The sequence below is a fragment of the Varanus komodoensis genome, unplaced genomic scaffold (genome assembly GCF_004798865.1).
Source record: "Varanus komodoensis strain SLA01 unplaced genomic scaffold, ASM479886v1 scaffold19, whole genome shotgun sequence".
Classification (NCBI taxonomy): domain Eukaryota; kingdom Metazoa; phylum Chordata; class Lepidosauria; order Squamata; family Varanidae; genus Varanus; species Varanus komodoensis.
The window spans coordinates 19,454,132-19,472,168 of record NW_025335550.1 but is presented as its reverse complement, the minus strand read 5'-3'; the positions used below and the strand labels follow the sequence as shown (position 1 = coordinate 19,472,168).

General features: G+C 44.9%; 1 protein-coding gene across 1 annotated transcript in view; it reads right to left on the bottom strand.

Annotated features, from left to right (window-relative positions):
- The window catches only part of TEK (TEK receptor tyrosine kinase), a 60,055-nt gene that overhangs the window by 1,536 nt on the left and 40,482 nt on the right, over window positions 1-18,037 (bottom strand). Inside the window, exons 14-20 of the mRNA XM_044428121.1 lie at window positions 7,987-8,144; window positions 6,634-6,844; window positions 4,830-4,940; window positions 3,967-4,157; window positions 2,896-3,009; window positions 2,169-2,239; window positions 967-1,007 (exon numbers count right to left, since the gene is read on the bottom strand). Coding sequence (XP_044284056.1) covers window positions 967-1,007; window positions 2,169-2,239; window positions 2,896-3,009; window positions 3,967-4,157; window positions 4,830-4,940; window positions 6,634-6,844; window positions 7,987-8,144 — 897 coding nt within the window. The remainder of the gene's footprint in view (window positions 1-966; window positions 1,008-2,168; window positions 2,240-2,895; window positions 3,010-3,966; window positions 4,158-4,829; window positions 4,941-6,633; window positions 6,845-7,986; window positions 8,145-18,037) is intronic.

Sequence of the window (18,037 nt, the reverse complement as noted above, 5' to 3'; positions counted from 1 at the left end):
AGCAGTGAAGACATGTGGAGGGAAAGGAGATGGGGAGCCAAAATTGACTGGCAGTTGCAGGAGAAGAATCTTTATTGTACCTGTTTGTTTATTGATTACATTTCTATACCACCCCATCCCCCAAAAGAGTGTTTGCTAGCCAGGGAAGCAGCAAAAGAGCAGATGAAATTAACCAAGACATTAACAAGAGGGGGATGCTAGCATACTGAGCTAAATAGTGGGCAGCTGGTCTGAGGCAAGCCCCCATTTTGAGACAAAAATGCGAATACATTCAAATGTTCATAGGGGCCGAGAAAATCAATTTCTTTTGGTGATCTGATGTAGGGAGTGGGACCAATTTTAACACAGCAGCTGTGGAAAGTGTACGCAAATATCCCTGGGCTATGTCATGGGAGCCAGTGGAAGGGTTGGGGAGACAGGAGTTCAACAAACCATGGCAAAGCATAGAGCTCCCAAATGTCTAACGGGTTAGCAAGCCAGCAACCAACCCATGGTGGCTTATTCTGAGTTTGCGTACCAGAAGACATGCTTACAGATGTGTGTATAGGATTGGGCTCAAGAGACCTGAGTTCTTGTCCCCACTTGACCATGGAGCGCACTGGGTGACTTGGGCCGGTCAGTGACTCTCAGCCCAACCTACTTCCCAGGATTACTGTTGTGATAAGATTGAGGAGCAGAATTATGTAAGCCTCCCTGGAGATAAATATAATTAATTATTAATTAATTAATTAAATTGGCATTTTCCAAAGCATTAAATGAAAATTATGGAGGATAAATTCATTTGTAGCAGTTGGTGGAAGCTCCATGTTCAGGTCAACGTGTCTCTGAGTAGAATGCGAAAAGTACATTCTCACTTTCATGAACTGCTCGGGTGATTTTAGGATAATTCTAGATTTGAAGGAGCATGGTCAGCCATGTCTTCCTTATATTCTTAACGAAATCAAAATTCTAAAAATGGATACTTACCTAAGCTAACTATTTCCCACAGTAGCACACCATATGACCACCTGCAAGCAGAATTAAAAGAAAACTATGATGCTAGATCATTAATTGTATTTAGAAGAATTGTGCATTATAATAGAACTATAAGAACAACACTTGAATCTAGAAGTATATCTGAAATCTAAAGGTACTTAAACCTTTAGAAAACTATTGATTTTGCTCCTCACTTTATTAGAAAAAAAGGACGGTACACAAAACAATAGATAAGGTACCATAAGATTGCGAAAAGGAGAAAAATGCTCTTTTCAAATTAACTACCAGGTCCACACTGATTCTACTCAGAAAGAAAATGACACTTTCTGTTGAATAAGGATGGCTGGTGGTCAAATCCTTCAGAATGTCCCAGAGCATTTAATTTTTGCAGTATTTTAAGCACCATTTTCAAATGTGAATCAGAACCTAATGACATCTAAAGATCACCTTCATCAAAGAAATGAATGGGAAACAGATTGGAGCTGGAATCTTTTCAGGGTGAGAGCTGACATACATTGTGCACCAAAGTGTCACGTTCCCCTGAGCTGACGTACAGCCACCTTCTGCATCCACAAGGACCTCATTGGCTGTCCCCCAGCCAATGCAGAGGACCATGTGTATCGCCTGACTGCTCAAGGTGGATGTCCAGCTGGGTGTCCTACAAAGACCACCCCCTTCCCATGTATGCTTTTATCCAAATGTGAAAGCCTTCAAGTTTCTGGATCGCAAAAGTTAGCATCAACAGGGCAGCACAGGTGAGAAGAATCCCGGACATGTGTAATCACAGCCACTTCAAAAGTTCTCTTTCTCAGAGGTCTATCCGTGTGCTCAATTCCAGACAATGTGTCCCAGTAAGCAAGGCTTGCCTCCTGGAAGAATTCATCCCTGCTGTTATTTCTGATCCCAAATCAAGGATGCTGGCCTTGGGGGGACTTCTTGGCATGGCCTTTTCTGGTGCTGGTGGAGGAGTTACGTTTTCCGGTCTGGAGAAAGCACAGAACTGCATGCCCTTCCTTCTCCACATGGGGGGGGGGGGGGGGGGGAGAGAAGTCAACAGGGGATGAGGAAATGATGGTGTGGTTGTACCCACTGAGGGCCTGATGGGGCAATTTGGTCCCTCACCTGGAAAAGTTCTGCATTCCTGTTATAAATGAACCAAAGGGCTAGAGAGCGGTATTGATATAACAACTCACACATCACTGTTTGTGGTGTACACGCTGTAGTTGAGGGATTCAATAGCCATCCATCGCACAGGAAGCCTTCCCTAAAATGATGAGATTAGAATGATGTTACCGACTGCTCTGGTAATATGATCAAAATGCTCCATTTGTGCATGAAAAATGGCTTCTCCATGCATTTTGATGAAGACGGCACCTCCACCTGTGCACCGTTGTGTAGCGGGATATTCTTCCTTCATTCACATGAATGAGAACTTCCCCCATTCCGCTTTACATGACCAGAAAATCCAGTGTGCACCCAGAGTGATGCTGCTGAAAGGTTTCCCATCTGTACAAGATGAGCCACTGTCAACTTTGTACTTTGATTTTTCTCCTGAACAGGAGATGAGACCCCTTTGAACTTCAAGGGAATACAAAAACTCTGACATCAGAAATTCTATTATTTGGAACAGTTGTGTATTTAAATTCTCACACTTCATATCTGCTGAGAACCACTGCCTAACTCCTCTGTCCTATATACTTGAAGGAAGAGGGTTTTAGTAAGTGCTACTAGTTTCTGTGAGGCTTCAGACTTTGTCTTGTTGCAAGCTGTAGTAAAGAAAATTAGACATTTAAGGCTTGTCATTTCTCAAGAAGAATGTCATTTGTACAAGTAGTGATACAGAGAATGCTACAATACAGTGGTGCACCTCTGCATAGGAAACATAGTTTTGTCTGAATGTTTCTTTTGGTCCTTCCTTACCATGGTCTTTTTAACATAAACCTCTTGGCCTCTAGACAACCCAAAGTCTGCTATTTTTGCAACATAATTTTCTCCAACCAAGATGTTTCTTGCTGCCAGATCCCGGTGGATAAACTGTGAGAACAAAAATTCACATTGTAAGTCCTGGCTCTTAGATTTTGTCACATATTTCACAAAATGTCCCAGTGTGGGGTGCTTCTGTTTAGGGTTCTAGCCAGCCAGCCCAACACACTTTCTTTCAGGATACTCCGTTCCATTCCCTACTCCCAGTTTCTTCTCCTCCACAATGAGCAAACATTTCATGCCCAGTGAACAAGCTCAGTCCTCACTGAATTGTTTCTCCCACCTTTAAGCTTTTTTGCCCCCTTTCTAAAGATTTTTCTGCCTCTGGAAATATTGTAATCCTCCCAATTCTGTTTCTTGTGCATGGGCAGTGCCATTTTGGTAATTCCCAAAGAATAAGTTTGCTCTTAGTATGTAGCAGCCTTTCCTAAATGGGTCCTTCAAATGTTTTTGGCTACAGCTTCCAGAATTCCTGACCATTGGCCATGCTGACTGGGGCTAATGGGAACTGTAGTCCAAATCACCTAGAGATGGGGAAGGCTGGCTTATAGGTTGCAATACTGCCAACCTATTCCAGAAACTAAGAAACCACTAAAAAGAAAACATTTCTATAACAGTATGAACAATATATTTTTAAAACTAAGTGCAAGTCTCCATGACTTAAGTATCAGTCACTTTGGGCTGTCTCAGTGTGTTCCTTATAACCAGGCAACCTGCCGCTTCCCTGCTGACTGTATGGAAATATCACCCCTAAACTAGAAGCCCTGATTTCTAAATGGTGATAGAGGTGTGTTTGCAGTACCGGCTCTGAAGTGGCAGAAGAAGTCTTGCTACACCTGTACAAGGGCACCTGTTTCATCGGCTCGTACTTCAGAAGTTCCAGGACCAAACTATCAGACAAGTGGCGGGCTGAGCAGCAGTGGGGCACTAGCCACCAGCACTAACGCGCGAGATGTTGTGACTCGGGAGCTCGCCTCCCATCAGAAAACGACGAGAACAAAAGCTGACCTGTTTCTGGCTCAGGTAGTCCATTCCTCTGGCCACATCTGCTGCAAAGTGCAGGAGCTGTTGGGAGGAAAGTGTGGAGGCCGTGCTGTTGGCAATGGCAAAAGCCGGATCAGTCTCAAGGACTCGGCTCTTCCGCAGAAAGTCTAGCAAGTTTCCATGGGGCGCGTATTCAATCGCGAGGTAGAGGTAGCCTGGCATAAAACACAGAGGAGGTCTTCAGATGACCTGTGCAAAAAACATGAGCCTTCCAAAGTGAGAACTCCTGTGGGCTGGGTTCCTGGGAGGACTTGTGGGCCTCAGAGCATGAGCTCTGTCCCTCACCCCGGCCCCAAATGCCACGCTTTGCCCTATCCCTCCAGAAGGATGGATCATGCAAGGGCTTCTGCCCTCCCCTATTCTCTCCCTCGCATGTTTTCCAAGGCCCGGCCTCTGCTGTAGAAAGGGGCAAGGTCCTTTGCCTCGAGCTGCTCTATGAAAATTGCCAACAGCATCCATAATGTCCGTGTATCTTGTATAAGGGCAGCGAACCCCTTCTCCACACACTAGGCAGCACCATCAACTCAAACGTGTTCGTGGAAGAACTGTGAGTTTTCAGAAGCACAGAACTATCTCTGGAGTCAGATCTTTAGGAAAGGTGTGTCTTGCGACACCTTAAAGACTAATAAACACATTAGAGCAATTTGATGAGATGGACAGCTCCCACATTCTTGTATGCCATAACAAATTTGTCAGTCTTTAAAGTGCTACAAGACTTTTTCTTGGAGAAACTGTATATGGGAAATAAATGTGTGTATTAATGCTGCACAAATCCCAACTCATGTCCCTCAAACTGTTTACAAAGTATCCAGAGAAAAGCAGCGTACCTCGATGTTCACATGCCCCCAAAAGATTTATGATGTTGGGATGATGTCCAAGCTTGCAAAGTACTTCCAGTTCTCCCGCAAAATCTCTGTGATCGTCCTTGGAGGCGTATTCTGCAAGCAATATTTTGCATTAATCTCCACTGCATTTAGTTAATCCTGCAATGTTTGTGATGCGTATAGTGAAGGCTGCAATGCTTAGTAAGTCTGCTCTGTGTTCCTGTGCACACTTGCTTCCTTGCTCTTACACTGTCAGTTGCCTAGAGAATTTCCAGTTTCTTTATGCCTATGGGAAGCATAAATGATTAAAAATAAAATCCGACTGTATTCCATGAGCTGGGCTTCCAAGTGACTGTCTACGGTTGACGCCTTAGCAACTAACTTGATGATACATACATAGATGAGATTAAAAATAAACAGACAAATTAAAAACATGCTTTAACTGAAACTGTGTTTTTAATCTCTATTTTATTTTTAGCTGCCACGAGTTCCATTCTTATATAGGAAGGACAGATTTAAATAAATTAGGAAATTTAGAAAAGTTAATGCATGTACCAATCAACCCCTCACCTTCACATGTACAAGTAAGTTGTCTTCTCTGGATATTTCACAAGGTTGCACAGCACTGCAAAACCTGCATTCCAGTGCTGCCCCCTGGAACTTGTGCATGAAAAGACCATGTCGCTGGGGTTAATTTCGTGGCCCTTTCCCATGCAAATGCTCTTCCATACATTTGTTCGCAGAAAGGGGGGCAGCGCTTATTTGCCTGCACAGAGGCATTAGAAGCCGCCTTATCCCATGTTGGACTATTGGTCTCTTTAGTATAGAGTTATTTACACTAACTAGTATGGTTCCAGATGGGCCGTTTCCTAGCTTTCCCCTAGAGATGCCTGGCACTGAATGTGGGGCCTTCTGCATGCAATGCATGGATCCTGCCAGAGCCACAGCCCTTCCCCTAATGGGACATCACGAAATCGGCCCTGCAGTCATATTGCTGTTGTCATTAGGACAATTAGCAAAGGCCGAGCAACTTCCAGGAGGAATGCTTCCATTGACCTGGAGAAGTAAGCCTTTGCTTATAGAATTACGTGGGTTGTTTCAGAGCAACTGATCTATATTTGTAGGACATATTAAGGCAGAAGCCTATTTTATAGACTGAGTCATAGCTCTCTAAAAACAAAGTACTGTTAAACTGGTTTAGGGACAATTCTATGCTGGGTTAGGCAGGGAAAAAAGCTCTCCAGCTCCCAGCATTCCCTGGCCAGCCGTCTTGGGGAGTTGTAGGAGATTTTTTCTGTCTAAATATGCGTAGGATTGTGCCTTTGGTCCCCCGTCCCAGATGCCAACCACCATGGAAGGGAGCCTGGATACCAAAGCAAAAAACAAAACAAAAAGGAAGCAGCTGGGGAGAAGCTGGGAAGGTATGTACTGCAGGGAAGAGGTTGCTTAACCCTTTCTCCACCAATTATTTCTGTAGTCCAAATGACCCTGCCCTGTGTACTCCCTTCCCCGCAAACTGGGTTTAGAATGCATGTTGGTCACTTGGTGAACCCGATATGGAGAAAACCTGCAAACAGAGAAATGTAGGGTAGGAAACGGGATGGGTACACCCCAGTCTTTCTGTTTCTCCCTGCAAGTCTTCTGCTGCTTTTCTTAGGGAGCAGAAAAGCAAGCAGCATGTTATAGTATGAGGTTAGCCCTTAAGCCCATGCCAAAGAGCCCAGAGAGATCCTGCAATGACAAGCATGAGCCATATGCACCTGTCTCCTATAGATCCCCCCACCTCCCCGCCCGCTGATGCACTCACCCTTCATCCTTTTGATGGCGGCATCCATTCGTAATCCATCTTTCTTGATTCGTGCTTTCAGCACTTGGCCAAAGTTGCCCTCTCCAATCACGTCCTGAAATTTGATGTCATTCCACTCCAGAACTGGGTAAATAGTTGAATCTGGACTATTTTTGGCTTTCCGGTTCAGGGTAAGAGTTCCAGAATTGAATTGCACTGCTGGTTCATCTCTCTGTTAAAAAAAGTTAAGTACGGGACAACTTAAGTATTCAGAGAATGTACCGAAGATACAACAGGGAAAGGAATATATTGAAAATGCATTTATGCAGATGTTTGGGGAGATGTGTTTCTGCATGATATAAAATATTGCAAAGAAAGAAATGTCATAAGTTATTTTTTTCAATGAGCTGCTTTCCCTCAATTTAAAAGTAGCCTTAAACATGTCCGTGATTTAATTGGACAGGTGGTCCAAGAATTAAATAAACCTACATTGCAGGATTAAGGATGTGATAATAAGCCATTCCTGATCACTATTATCACACCTTTAAGTTTTGTTTTGTTTTTTTAATAACAGCTCTTTAGTTCTCTTCTGTGAAAATCACATGTAGACGAAGATTGCCAAGTACATGGATTGCTGTTACTGAATTAGTCAAGTTGTATTTGAACTGGGATGGCCTGCTTTTTATTTCATTGCCATATATCCTCTAGGACAAAGGCCAAGAAGTGCAACCTGCAGGCCTAGAAAATATCCAGGGGGAAGAAAAGAGAAAAAATTCTCCATAGTTTGTGCCCCATAAACTGTGTTCCTGAAGCATCCTAGGAAATTGTTCTTGAAGGTACCTGCCTGTTAGCAACAGAGCTTCTATGGCAGGAACTGTACAGTCTTTCCTAAAACATTCCCCCTTTTTCTGAGAAGGATCCTGGTAATTGAGAATGGGAGTCAGGATCCTCCAAGAGAGTGGATTAGAGAAGGCCAGGATTCCTGGATGGCTCGGTGTTGAGAACAGACATTTCTGGCAGGAGTGCCATTTTGTCTGACTGAAGCAGGTGCCTGCCTTGAAATGCTGATGGGCAAATGCTGCATTGAGTGGGCAAGTGGCATCCGTGTGTGAGAGAGGGGCGCTGTACCTTGCATGAACATGCGGATGTGTCTACACATATGTATACATGTGTCCCGTCCCCACCAGCAGCCACCTGATGCAGCCCACAGGGCCAAAAGTCTGCACAGCCCTGCTCTAAGTCAACATTCCCTAGACTGGAGCGCTCAAAATATGCTGGACTCCATCTCCCATCATTCCCAGCTGTGATGATGGGAGTTCTAGTCCAACAGATCAGGAGGGACCCAGGCTGCTCTATGAAGGCCAGTGGACTCACCACCACGTTTTGGAAGGCCTGGGCCATTCGCCGCTGGAAGTTGGCACGCTTCAGCTGCAGCATAATGAAAAAGGCCAGCAGGATCGTCAAGCACGTCATCCCTGCGGAGCCGAGGATTGCGATCAGCAGCATCCTCCCTCCCTTCGGCTCATGCGGAACTGTGGAAAACAGAGACGCCACGACGTGCCTTTTACACACACGCACGTAATTCCCGGCAAAGTCATCCAACAGGTCATCAACAAAAACCAGAGTTCTAACTGGCCATAAATAGATGCATACAGGGATTCCTATTTTGCAGGCAGAAAGGGGGAGAGCAAGTGGTACAATCTATAGAGAAGTAGATGTGCCCATGAAACCAGTGTGTTAAAGGGCTTACCAACATGCTCCAACGCACCTGAGGCCCTCCAGGTGGCAGCCCAGCTTTGCCGAACTGAGTCCTAACAGCATAGTCATACTGACGGCAAGTTGACTGGGTGCAGAAAATGTTGTTTTTTTCAACTTCTTGCTCTAGAGTTCTTCTGTATTAGGAACATAACTTCAGAACAGATCTACAGTCCAATTCTAAACTGTTTTAAAGCATCAACGGTTTTTGTATTGACACAATTCCTCTTTTTGAAGTTGCTGCCCTGACCTGGTGTTTTCGGGATTCTTTTTAAGTCTGAGGGAGACATGGGTGCCAGACCCTTTAGCCTTCTAGCGTGGATGCATCCTAATGATGCAGCTATAAGGTCAAGTCCTTATGGGGCAAGGCTCCTGAGAGCCAGTGTCAGAGGCCAATGCACCCCCCTATTCTTGCCTCCCATTCCATGTGTAGAGCAAATGCACGCAACTGGAGCAGGATGCAGCCAGCTTGCCTGGACCTCAACCTCTGTGTGTTCGATCGGGGGAGAGAAGGGGCTTTCAGCAGCTGTGCACATTCAGCTGTGCATACAAAGGATCGTTAATGTGAGAAGGAACCCTGTGCAATTAGTATTCTCAGTCTCATGGGCTGCACTTGTCCAGCTCCATTACCACCTTCTGTTGCAGGTCTGGGAACCAACTCTGGCCCACCAGAACTTCTCAAATGGCCACACAACCTACTCTCTTTTCTCCAACCATCAATCGTCAGGTGATTTTTTTGGATTTTGTATGGGTTCCTCCATTCTAGTTTGAAATACCTCTCTTATGGGTTAATTGGTGGCAGCACTTAAGTTGAATATGCTGGTATTTTAGGTATTTTTAACTTCACCTGTTAGGAGGTAGATCAATCTAAGACTGGACGGTGACTCCAAGGAGCGTCTCTGGAATGGAATTTGGACCCCAGGCTGGAAGAGTTCCAGCATCCCTGTTCTACTAAGCACCCAGGGTACTGAATGGGCCAGGAGATGTGATCCTATTTCCCCCTACCATCTATTTGCTCTATGCATGAGATGCTGGGAGATCTGAAGCGTGCGCTGGGGCATCTATTTAGAAAGAGTTCTGTAGCAAGGAGAAACTAGTTCGGTCGCTTGGGGAAGATATTTATAGTTGGAATATCCCCTTGTTCTGTTCTTTGAGAGGGCATTAGATAGTTTCCTGGCATCTAGGGTCTTTTGGGAGCAAGTAAGAGGATATCTAGGACTAACAAGTTCTGAAGGGCAACTGGATACTTTATGTATGCATCTATACTGCAAATCAGGCATTTTTGGTTTTTTAGTGTTGCATTTTCAGTTTTAAAATTGTATTGCAGTACTGCATTTTATTACTGTACTTTTATTTTTAGGGTTGTATTTTGTTTGCAGTTTAATGAAACTTAATGATTATTGAATCTTTGTTTAGTCAGATCTGTATTTAGTCTGGATTACAGGATAAGAGGAACATCAAGGTGATGGTCACTTCCATGATTCTCCTCCCTTGCAAAGGACTTAGATGGGCAATTTTGCATCAGCTTGAAAGGAAGACAGCTGAGTTACTGCTGGAATACACTGTACATGGGGTTTGATTCCCCTCTTTCACCCCTCAGAACACCTCTCACCAGCGCCACTTCCAAAGCCAGCCTTGCAACCCTGGAGCTGCAGCCAGTGCTGTGAGTGTGGAGGGACGAAGCTCTAAATTCAAACTCTCCACTGTGTCTTGCGGGGGGGGGGGGGGTGCAAGCTGGGTTGAGCCGGGATGCTGAAGCTTCCTAGCCATCTGGATTCTGTCTATCAGCCACAGGATAACGCCCTAAATCTCTATTTAGTCTAATTAAATCTATGGCCCCAGATGGTCTCCCCGCAGAATTTCACAAGACTTTATCTGATGTTTAGTTCTCCAAGCTAAACACTCTATTTGCAAAAGCGATTATATCATCTAAAACACCAATCGCATGGAATGAAGCAAAAAGTGCACTAATTCTTAAAGTAGGAAGGTGCCTCATTGGTTTCTTCACATAGCATCTATCTTCATTAGAAGCTTGTGGATTCTTTATATCAGGAAGACCAGCAATACGATCTTGTACTTGCCTATTTAGAAGCGAGCCCCAGTGAGTTCTAGCCAAAATAGATTGCTAACAAATGTATCCCATTTGATTAGGATGTATATCTAGACAGTTACTTGCTGTTGGCACTGGAAGAACAGCTAATCTGATTAATGGATATCATACTTTGAGCACGTCATGAGAAGGCAAGACTATTTGGAGAAAACAATAATGCTAGGGAAAATTAAAGACAGAAGAAGAGGAAATCCAACTATGGGAGAGATCAATTCCATAAGGAAACTACAGCCTTGAGTTTACAAGAACCGAGCAGGACTGTTAAGGACAGGGCATTTTTTTAAAAAAATGTTCTTTAAAATACAATTAGAAAAAATATATAAAAAAGTAAAAACACTCAGTACACAAAATCTAGCTTTTTTAAAAAGCTTAATGTACCCCTCCACTGGCACCATGGCTACCTAGGTTTTTTACCCCCCGCTCATTCCAAGATACCTCCTTCTATTCGAACTAGCAATACATCCTTTGAGGGTTTATTACCCTTCCCTTTTATTAATACAGATTCAATAAACTTACCCCATATATTAGTATAAACATTCTTCTTTTCCAATCCTTTTTACACCCTTATCTCACATGTCAACTTGTCACTGACTACTATATTCCTAAAGTCTTTACACCATTCAGTTAATTGGAGATCCCCCTTCTCCTTCCAATTCTTTGCTATTAACAATTTTGCTGAGGTTACCAAATTTATTATTAATTCTCTAATATTCCATTTCCATTGCTTTTTACAGAAAAAAATTAGCAACAATGCTATTTCAGGATCCACTTCAATTTTTAAATTCAATCTTACTCATCTCCTTAAAAGTCTTTAACTAAAACTTTTTAATGTTTTCACATTCCTGCCACATCTGGAAATAGGTATCTGTATTTTGTCCACATCTCCAACATAAATTAGAATATTTACTATCCATATAAAATAATTTAACCAGAGTCATACACCATTTTATACTACTTTATATTAAAAATACTTAATTCTAATTGACATACTTTTTAATATTTGCTTAACCCATATTTCTCCCCAATCATTCTTGTCTATATTGTACCCTAAATCCATTTCTCATTATATTTCTAAAAGATCATATATATCTCCCCTGTCTGATAAAATCTTATATATCTCCCATATGATTCCCCCTTGTTTGCATTCTGCCTTGCATCTCCCTATTCATCACAATCTCCCCAAATTTGGTAAGATTTCTACACTTACCATTTTTCTGCAACCATTCTCTAGTCCATGGGTCCTCAACCTATGGCCCATGGGCCGGATCTGGCTCGCCATGCCCATTTATCTGGCCCTCCTCAGTGGTTTTGGACTTGTCACACATGCAGCGAGGCAGGGAGATGGCAAGGTGGTGGCTTGCTCATGGGGAGATAGTTTTGGACTCGCTCGGAGAAAATAATCTCTGCACAAGCTAGCTTCTGCCTCACCGTGCATGCCCCCCACCCCCTTCCCCTACCCCCCACCGGCACCACCTTGGTAGCCTATGCCCACCACTGGCACCTTTCAACTGGCCCCCTGTTGAAAAAGTTTGAGGACCCCTGCTCTAGTCCATAGTTCCAATTGCATAACATTAAAGCAGGGGTCTCAAACTCAACTTACCTGGGGGCCGCTGGAAGTAGAGTCTGGGTGAGGCTGGGCCGCATCAAGTATTCCACCTCCGCGGTGGTGGTGGGCCGCTCATCCGGAGGCCGGCCCGGGCGCCGCCAGTGCTTTGAAGGCCACAGGGCCCCTCCCCCGTGCCCGCCCGTCCTGGCACTTGGCCCACGGGCCACGAGTTTGAGAACCCTGCCTTAAACCAAGTTAATTTTCCTTTTCCAAATAATGCCTTTATCCTTTCCATATCCATTTTCTCCATCCAATCTTTTACTGTAAATATTTGTTTTTCTTTTAATAGCTTTCCTAAACTATCCCTCAAATTTTCTGGAAATCCTCTAAGCTCTGTAACTGAAGTTATTGGTGAGGTGGCTGGCATAAATTTTTTCCTATACTTCTCCCAAATTCGTATTATTTTTTAAAAAGGGATTTTCTATCCTTATACAATCTTCTTATATTATGCAGGACATTTTGCAGGGCACTAATTAATTAGCAGAGTTTCCCTAAGTTAAGTTGGTGGGCCAGGTCATCCATTTTCCCCTTTTCTGTTTCATAAGATTCATATTAGATCTTCTGTTGAAATTTCATTCATCAAGATGGTCATTTTAAAATTAGGTTAAATTTGCACAATCTGATTTGCACAATCTATTTTTTAAAACTTAATTTCAGTGGCCTTTAACTATATTAAGGAGCATGGTATTATCTCAGAAGACAGACTGTTCAATGTCTAATACTTGTAAAAAATCAATGACTTCCTTGTTAGTGGTAGCCAGTAGGGAACTAAAATATGCTGAGAAAACTTCTAAAAAGTCAAGACTTCTCTGTCATCTGATAAAAATGACCTATTTAGACTTAATCTTTAGTCATTAATAGAAATTGCTTTGGAAATATTATAATTAGGAAAAGCAACTATCTTACAAATGAATATCATTCCAAGGTCAGTTTCGATTTGAACATATATAGAAAATTGTTGAAATTTGTGTGGGTGGGTGGAGAGCAAAAGCTTTCTTGTTAGTTTATGCAAGAACATAAGAAGACACTAAAATAAATCTTAATCCACCAGATTAAAAACTTTTGCAGAACGGTTTAAGGCACAATCCAGCGCCCTGCGCTTTCCGTGCATGTAAGACATACATGCATCTTATGCATGGAAGCAGGAGCAGCGGTGGCCGTTTCCCCTTCTGTTGAGCCTTGTATCACAATTTTCCCCTTGATATCAATATTCAGCCATTGAGATGAAATGCCAGAGAGAGGGATGGGATGTAGCCAGGGTGCTGATAGGAATGGGCATAAGCTTGCTAATAGGGATGAAAGGATGATTTGAAACAAGGAAACAGGAAGAAGTGAAAATGTAACAAAGAAAATTTGTGAGCCATAAGGGGAGGGGGCTGGGATCAGATAGCAGGAGGGAATTGGCACATAGACAAGACAGCAGTGCCCTTGCTCAATGACCTCATGAATATTAACTAACACACCCTGCATAGGAAATAATCTCATTATAGTGTACATGGGAGGGACAAAATGGGAAGGAAGAACAGGTATTGGAGCGACATGGAACAGGCGGACAGAGGGATTGTAACCACCCAGTAGCTCGGCCAATGAGGGAGAGGAGGAAAGAGCAAACAGGAAAGGGCATAAATATGAGATGTGAACATGTGCTCTGGGAGTTGGAAAGGGGAAGGAAACCCACCAATCCCCCTTATTGCAATAGAGTTTCAAAAAAAGAACTCTCTGTCGCCTGGAGTATTTTCTCTTCCGAGGGAAAGAAAAGAGTGTTATTAACACTTGCTTGGGTTGTTAACAGAGAAATCTCTGAATTTAGCAACATAAGGTCCAATTTTCTCTTTTGACCAGGAGATTTTAACTAATTGGCTAAAATAAGCTGTACTACTCAAGGATATAGCTTAATGGATTCTTTGTCACAAAATTAGGCAAGTGGGAATCCCACTCTTGGTCTCTTCGATGTTTTCTAGCAACTTAGTTGAGGAAGAGGGGTAAATATGCTGATGTTTGATAGAGGCAGATTAAAGTTTTTAGTGTCTCAGGCATAGAACCTCATAAAACAACTAAGGTCAGATGGGAAAAGGTGTTATTCATCCCTGAAAAGATATGGTGGTGGTGGGGAGTGCATTAAAGTTTTTTCAGTGGAGTAAAATGTCCTGCCCTCTGACTTTATTTTTATTTATTTATTTATTTTTCAATTTATATCCTGCCTTTTTCCTACAAAGGGCTCAAGGCAGCTTACATCATTCCCCTCCTCCGTCTTATCCCCACAACAGCAACCCTGTGAGGTAGGTTGAGCTGAGAGTCTGTGACTGGCCCAAAATCACCCAGTGGCTCCATGGCTGAGCGGGGACTAGAACCCAGGTCGTCTGAGTCCCAGTTCCATTCTTTTAACCACTACGCCACACTGGACCACTGACTTGTGATCTTCCCCTTCTACCTCGGCCTCCCAGTCGCAGGCCAAGCCCCCAGCAGGGTCTAACTAAATCTAGAGGAAATGGTGGGGGGGGGGAGGGTGGCTGTGGAGCCTGACAGGGAGAGGAGGAGGCAGCCGCAGGAAAGTCAGTTTTTGCTACCTCCCCGTGCTAGTATACGGATCCAACTTTTCATAAGGACAGCATAGATGGCAGATGGATGATGACACAGAAGAATAATAGTGGTATTTGAGATGCACTGCTTAGAGATCAGGCTGTTTTGGAAGGAGGTTCTGAATGGCTTTATTCAAATTACAAAGACAGCTTTGTGAAGAGAGCTCAGATATGGGCTATTGAAGCAGCATACAAATTGAAATAAATAAGTGAACATTGATTTGTGATCCTAAGGATATATTACTTGACTACTTAGATCAGCATGTTGAAGGAAAATATTAAAAGCTAGTGTGGAGTATGTTGGTTGCTGAAAAAAATTAGCCTAATTTTGAGGATTGTATATGCATGGGAAAGATAATTGAGGGCACAGCCCTCAACTGAAGAAAAAATAGTTGAGGGCTGCAATCTCTGAACTCAAAGGATTATGGGCATCCCATGCAGGGCAAGGCAAAGGTCACCTCCATATTTCCTGCCATGCAAAACAACAAGGGAACCAGTTTTGGATGCCCAGCTGCTGTGGTTCCGAATGGGAGGGAAGGCGGCTGAGGTGGTGCTCGACCTGGTGGCGCTGGTCTCTTCCTCTCTCCTCTCCTTCCTACCCCTGTGACCCTGGAGAAGCAGTTAGCCCAGTTCTTGCTACACAAGGTGTGGCAAAGGGCACTCCAAGCATAGAGTTTCAGCTCTCATGTCAGAGCTGGACTCCAAAAAATGCTGTGGCTCTCTAGACGCAGCCTGGGGATTATAGTGCTGTGACTCATAGAAAGTGGAAGGGATGGTGCAATCATCCAATTTTATTCACATCAGAGAGGGAAGAAACACAACACTTTCTGTGTGCAGCAATTTACTTTTGTTGAGTTACTGAGGGTATAATATAGATCTGCTTAAGCACAGAAGCTATTCTATGATGCAAATTATGATGTTGACAATTTTTCTTAGGTAATATTGTTAATATGTCATTATGTATACATTTCTTACCTTTATAACGTGTTTCTACACTGGGAAGCTTTGTTCATATGTTTGCTTAATTTTTTTGCTATAAAACTTAAATAAAAAGAAAACCTACAAATGTTGGCTAGAACTTTAGACTACTTTTAGAGTACTTATGCCCCCCCCCCACATCACCATCACCACCTGCTGCTGCCGCAGCCGCGGAGGACTCCGTGACCGCTCCTGCCGGACCTGGGGACAGCTGATGCCTCCGACGGCGGCCATCGCTGGACCCAGGGGCCAGAGGACGCTGCAGCTGGACTGTGGGTCAGCCATCACCTGCAGACGGACGCTGGGGACGCCATCTTGCCAGCAAGAGCTGCGCAGCCGCCCTTGCCCTCTCCCCCTCCAGCGTGGGTGATCGCTACGCCAGTTTGGGGGTGGGGCGCAGGGACAAGCTGCCGGAATATTTTGCCGGACGCGGCTGGGGCCGGTGGCCTCAGGCTGGCAGCCAAAGGGCAGTGGCCAAAGGGCGGTCATCACCATTTGGATCCGTTCGGGGCCGTGCGGGGCTGGGCTGGCTAGGGACCCTTTTGGTCGGGTGGAATTTTGTATTGGGTGGTTGACGGGGAGGTTTTAAAGGATTTTAAAGGTTTTATTGTATTTTAACTTAATTTTAATGGATTCATTCCTGGCTATGATGACTATAAGGTTGCCTGGGAAGCGCATAGGTGCCGCCATTGGGGTGGTCGTGGGCAATGGACGTTATGACGTTGGGGGGTTTAATGAGTCATTGCAGAAGAAGGAGGGACACATGGTTGACACTTGTTCCCTCTTCTGGTTATTCCCCCAGCCGGAGGGTTCCAGGTAGGCTTGTCAACAGCCCCCTGGGCCTGTCGGTGCTGCTGCTTAATGCCAGGTCGGTCCACAATAAATCGTCCCTCATCCACGATCTGATTGTGGATGAGGGGGCCGACCTGGCTTGCATAACAGAGACCTGGGCGGGAGGTGGGGGAATGTCTCCCTCTCTCAACTGTGCCTGCCCAGGTATCTGGTTCAGCACTGTCCAAGCCTGGAGGGGAGGGGGGTTGCTTTAGTTTACCGAGCCTCCATCTCCCCCTATGGGGCTTCCGGTCCCCTCGAGGCCAGGTCTAGAGTGCCTCCACTTGGTGTTGGGCAACCAAGACAGATTGGGGATTCTGTTGGTGTACCGTGCACCCTTCTGCCCAACGGACTCCCTGCCTGAGCTGATGGAGATCATCTCAGACCTGGTGTTCAAGACTCCCAGGATGCTGGTCCTGGGGGACTTTAATCTCCATGCCGAGACTGTTCTGACCAGGGCGGCTCAAGAATTCATGGCCTCCATGGCAGCCATGGGGCTGTCTCAACATGTCATAGGCCTGACCCATGAATGTGGACACACTCTGGACCTAGTTTTCTCGACAGGGCAGGAAGAGGGGGATCTGAGGGTGAGGAATTTATGTCTGACTCCCCTGTCATGGTCAGATCACTTCCTCATGAGGTTTGAGCTCGAGAGTGGACTTTCCCTCTGTAAGGGTGTGGACCCGATTGTGCTGGTCCGCCCCTGGGGCTGGATGGATCCGGATGGATTCTTGAAGGCCCTGGGGGAATTTCTGGTTGACAAGGTTGGTGCCCCTGTCGATGCTCTGGTCGAACTGTGGAATGGGGAAATGACCAGGGCTATTGACACAGTCGCTCCTAAGCATCCTCTCCCGCTGGGCAGAGCCCGTTCATCCCCCTGGTACACACCCGAATTATGGGCAATGAAGTGGGTTGGGAGACATCTAGAGTGTAGGTGGAGGAAATCACGGGATGAATCTGACCGAACACACTTGAGAGCTCATTATCAAGCCTATGCTGTGGCGGTGAGGGCGGCGAAAAAGAAATTCTTCTCCACTTCCATTGCCTCCTCACAATGCCGTCCAGCAGAGCTTTTTCAGGTGGTACAAGGGCTAGTTCATCCTGGCCCTAAGAGAGACCCTGTACCGCCCTCGATGACCCACTGTGACGACTTTGCCAAGCATTTTAAGGAGAAAATCGCTCAGATTCATCACGAGTGGACTCCGCTAGTGATTCAGAGCCTTCAGGGGAGGTGCCAATGTTCCCTTCTGGTCCAAAATTGATGGATGAGTTTCAGTTATTGCAGTCTTATGATGTGGACAAGGTGCTTGGACAAGTACATCCCACCACCTGCTTACTGGACCCTTGCCCATCTTGGCTACTTAACAAAGCCAAGCACAGGATAGGAACCTGGATCCTGGAGGTTGTCAACGCCTCTCTGAGGGATGGCTGGGTACCTGCCCCTTTAAAGGAGGCAGTAGTCTGACCAGTCCTAAAGAAGGCATCCCTGAATCCAGAGATGGCCACCAATTTTAGACCGGTGGGCAACATCCCGTTTCTGGGCAAGGAGTTAGAGCGGGTGGTGGC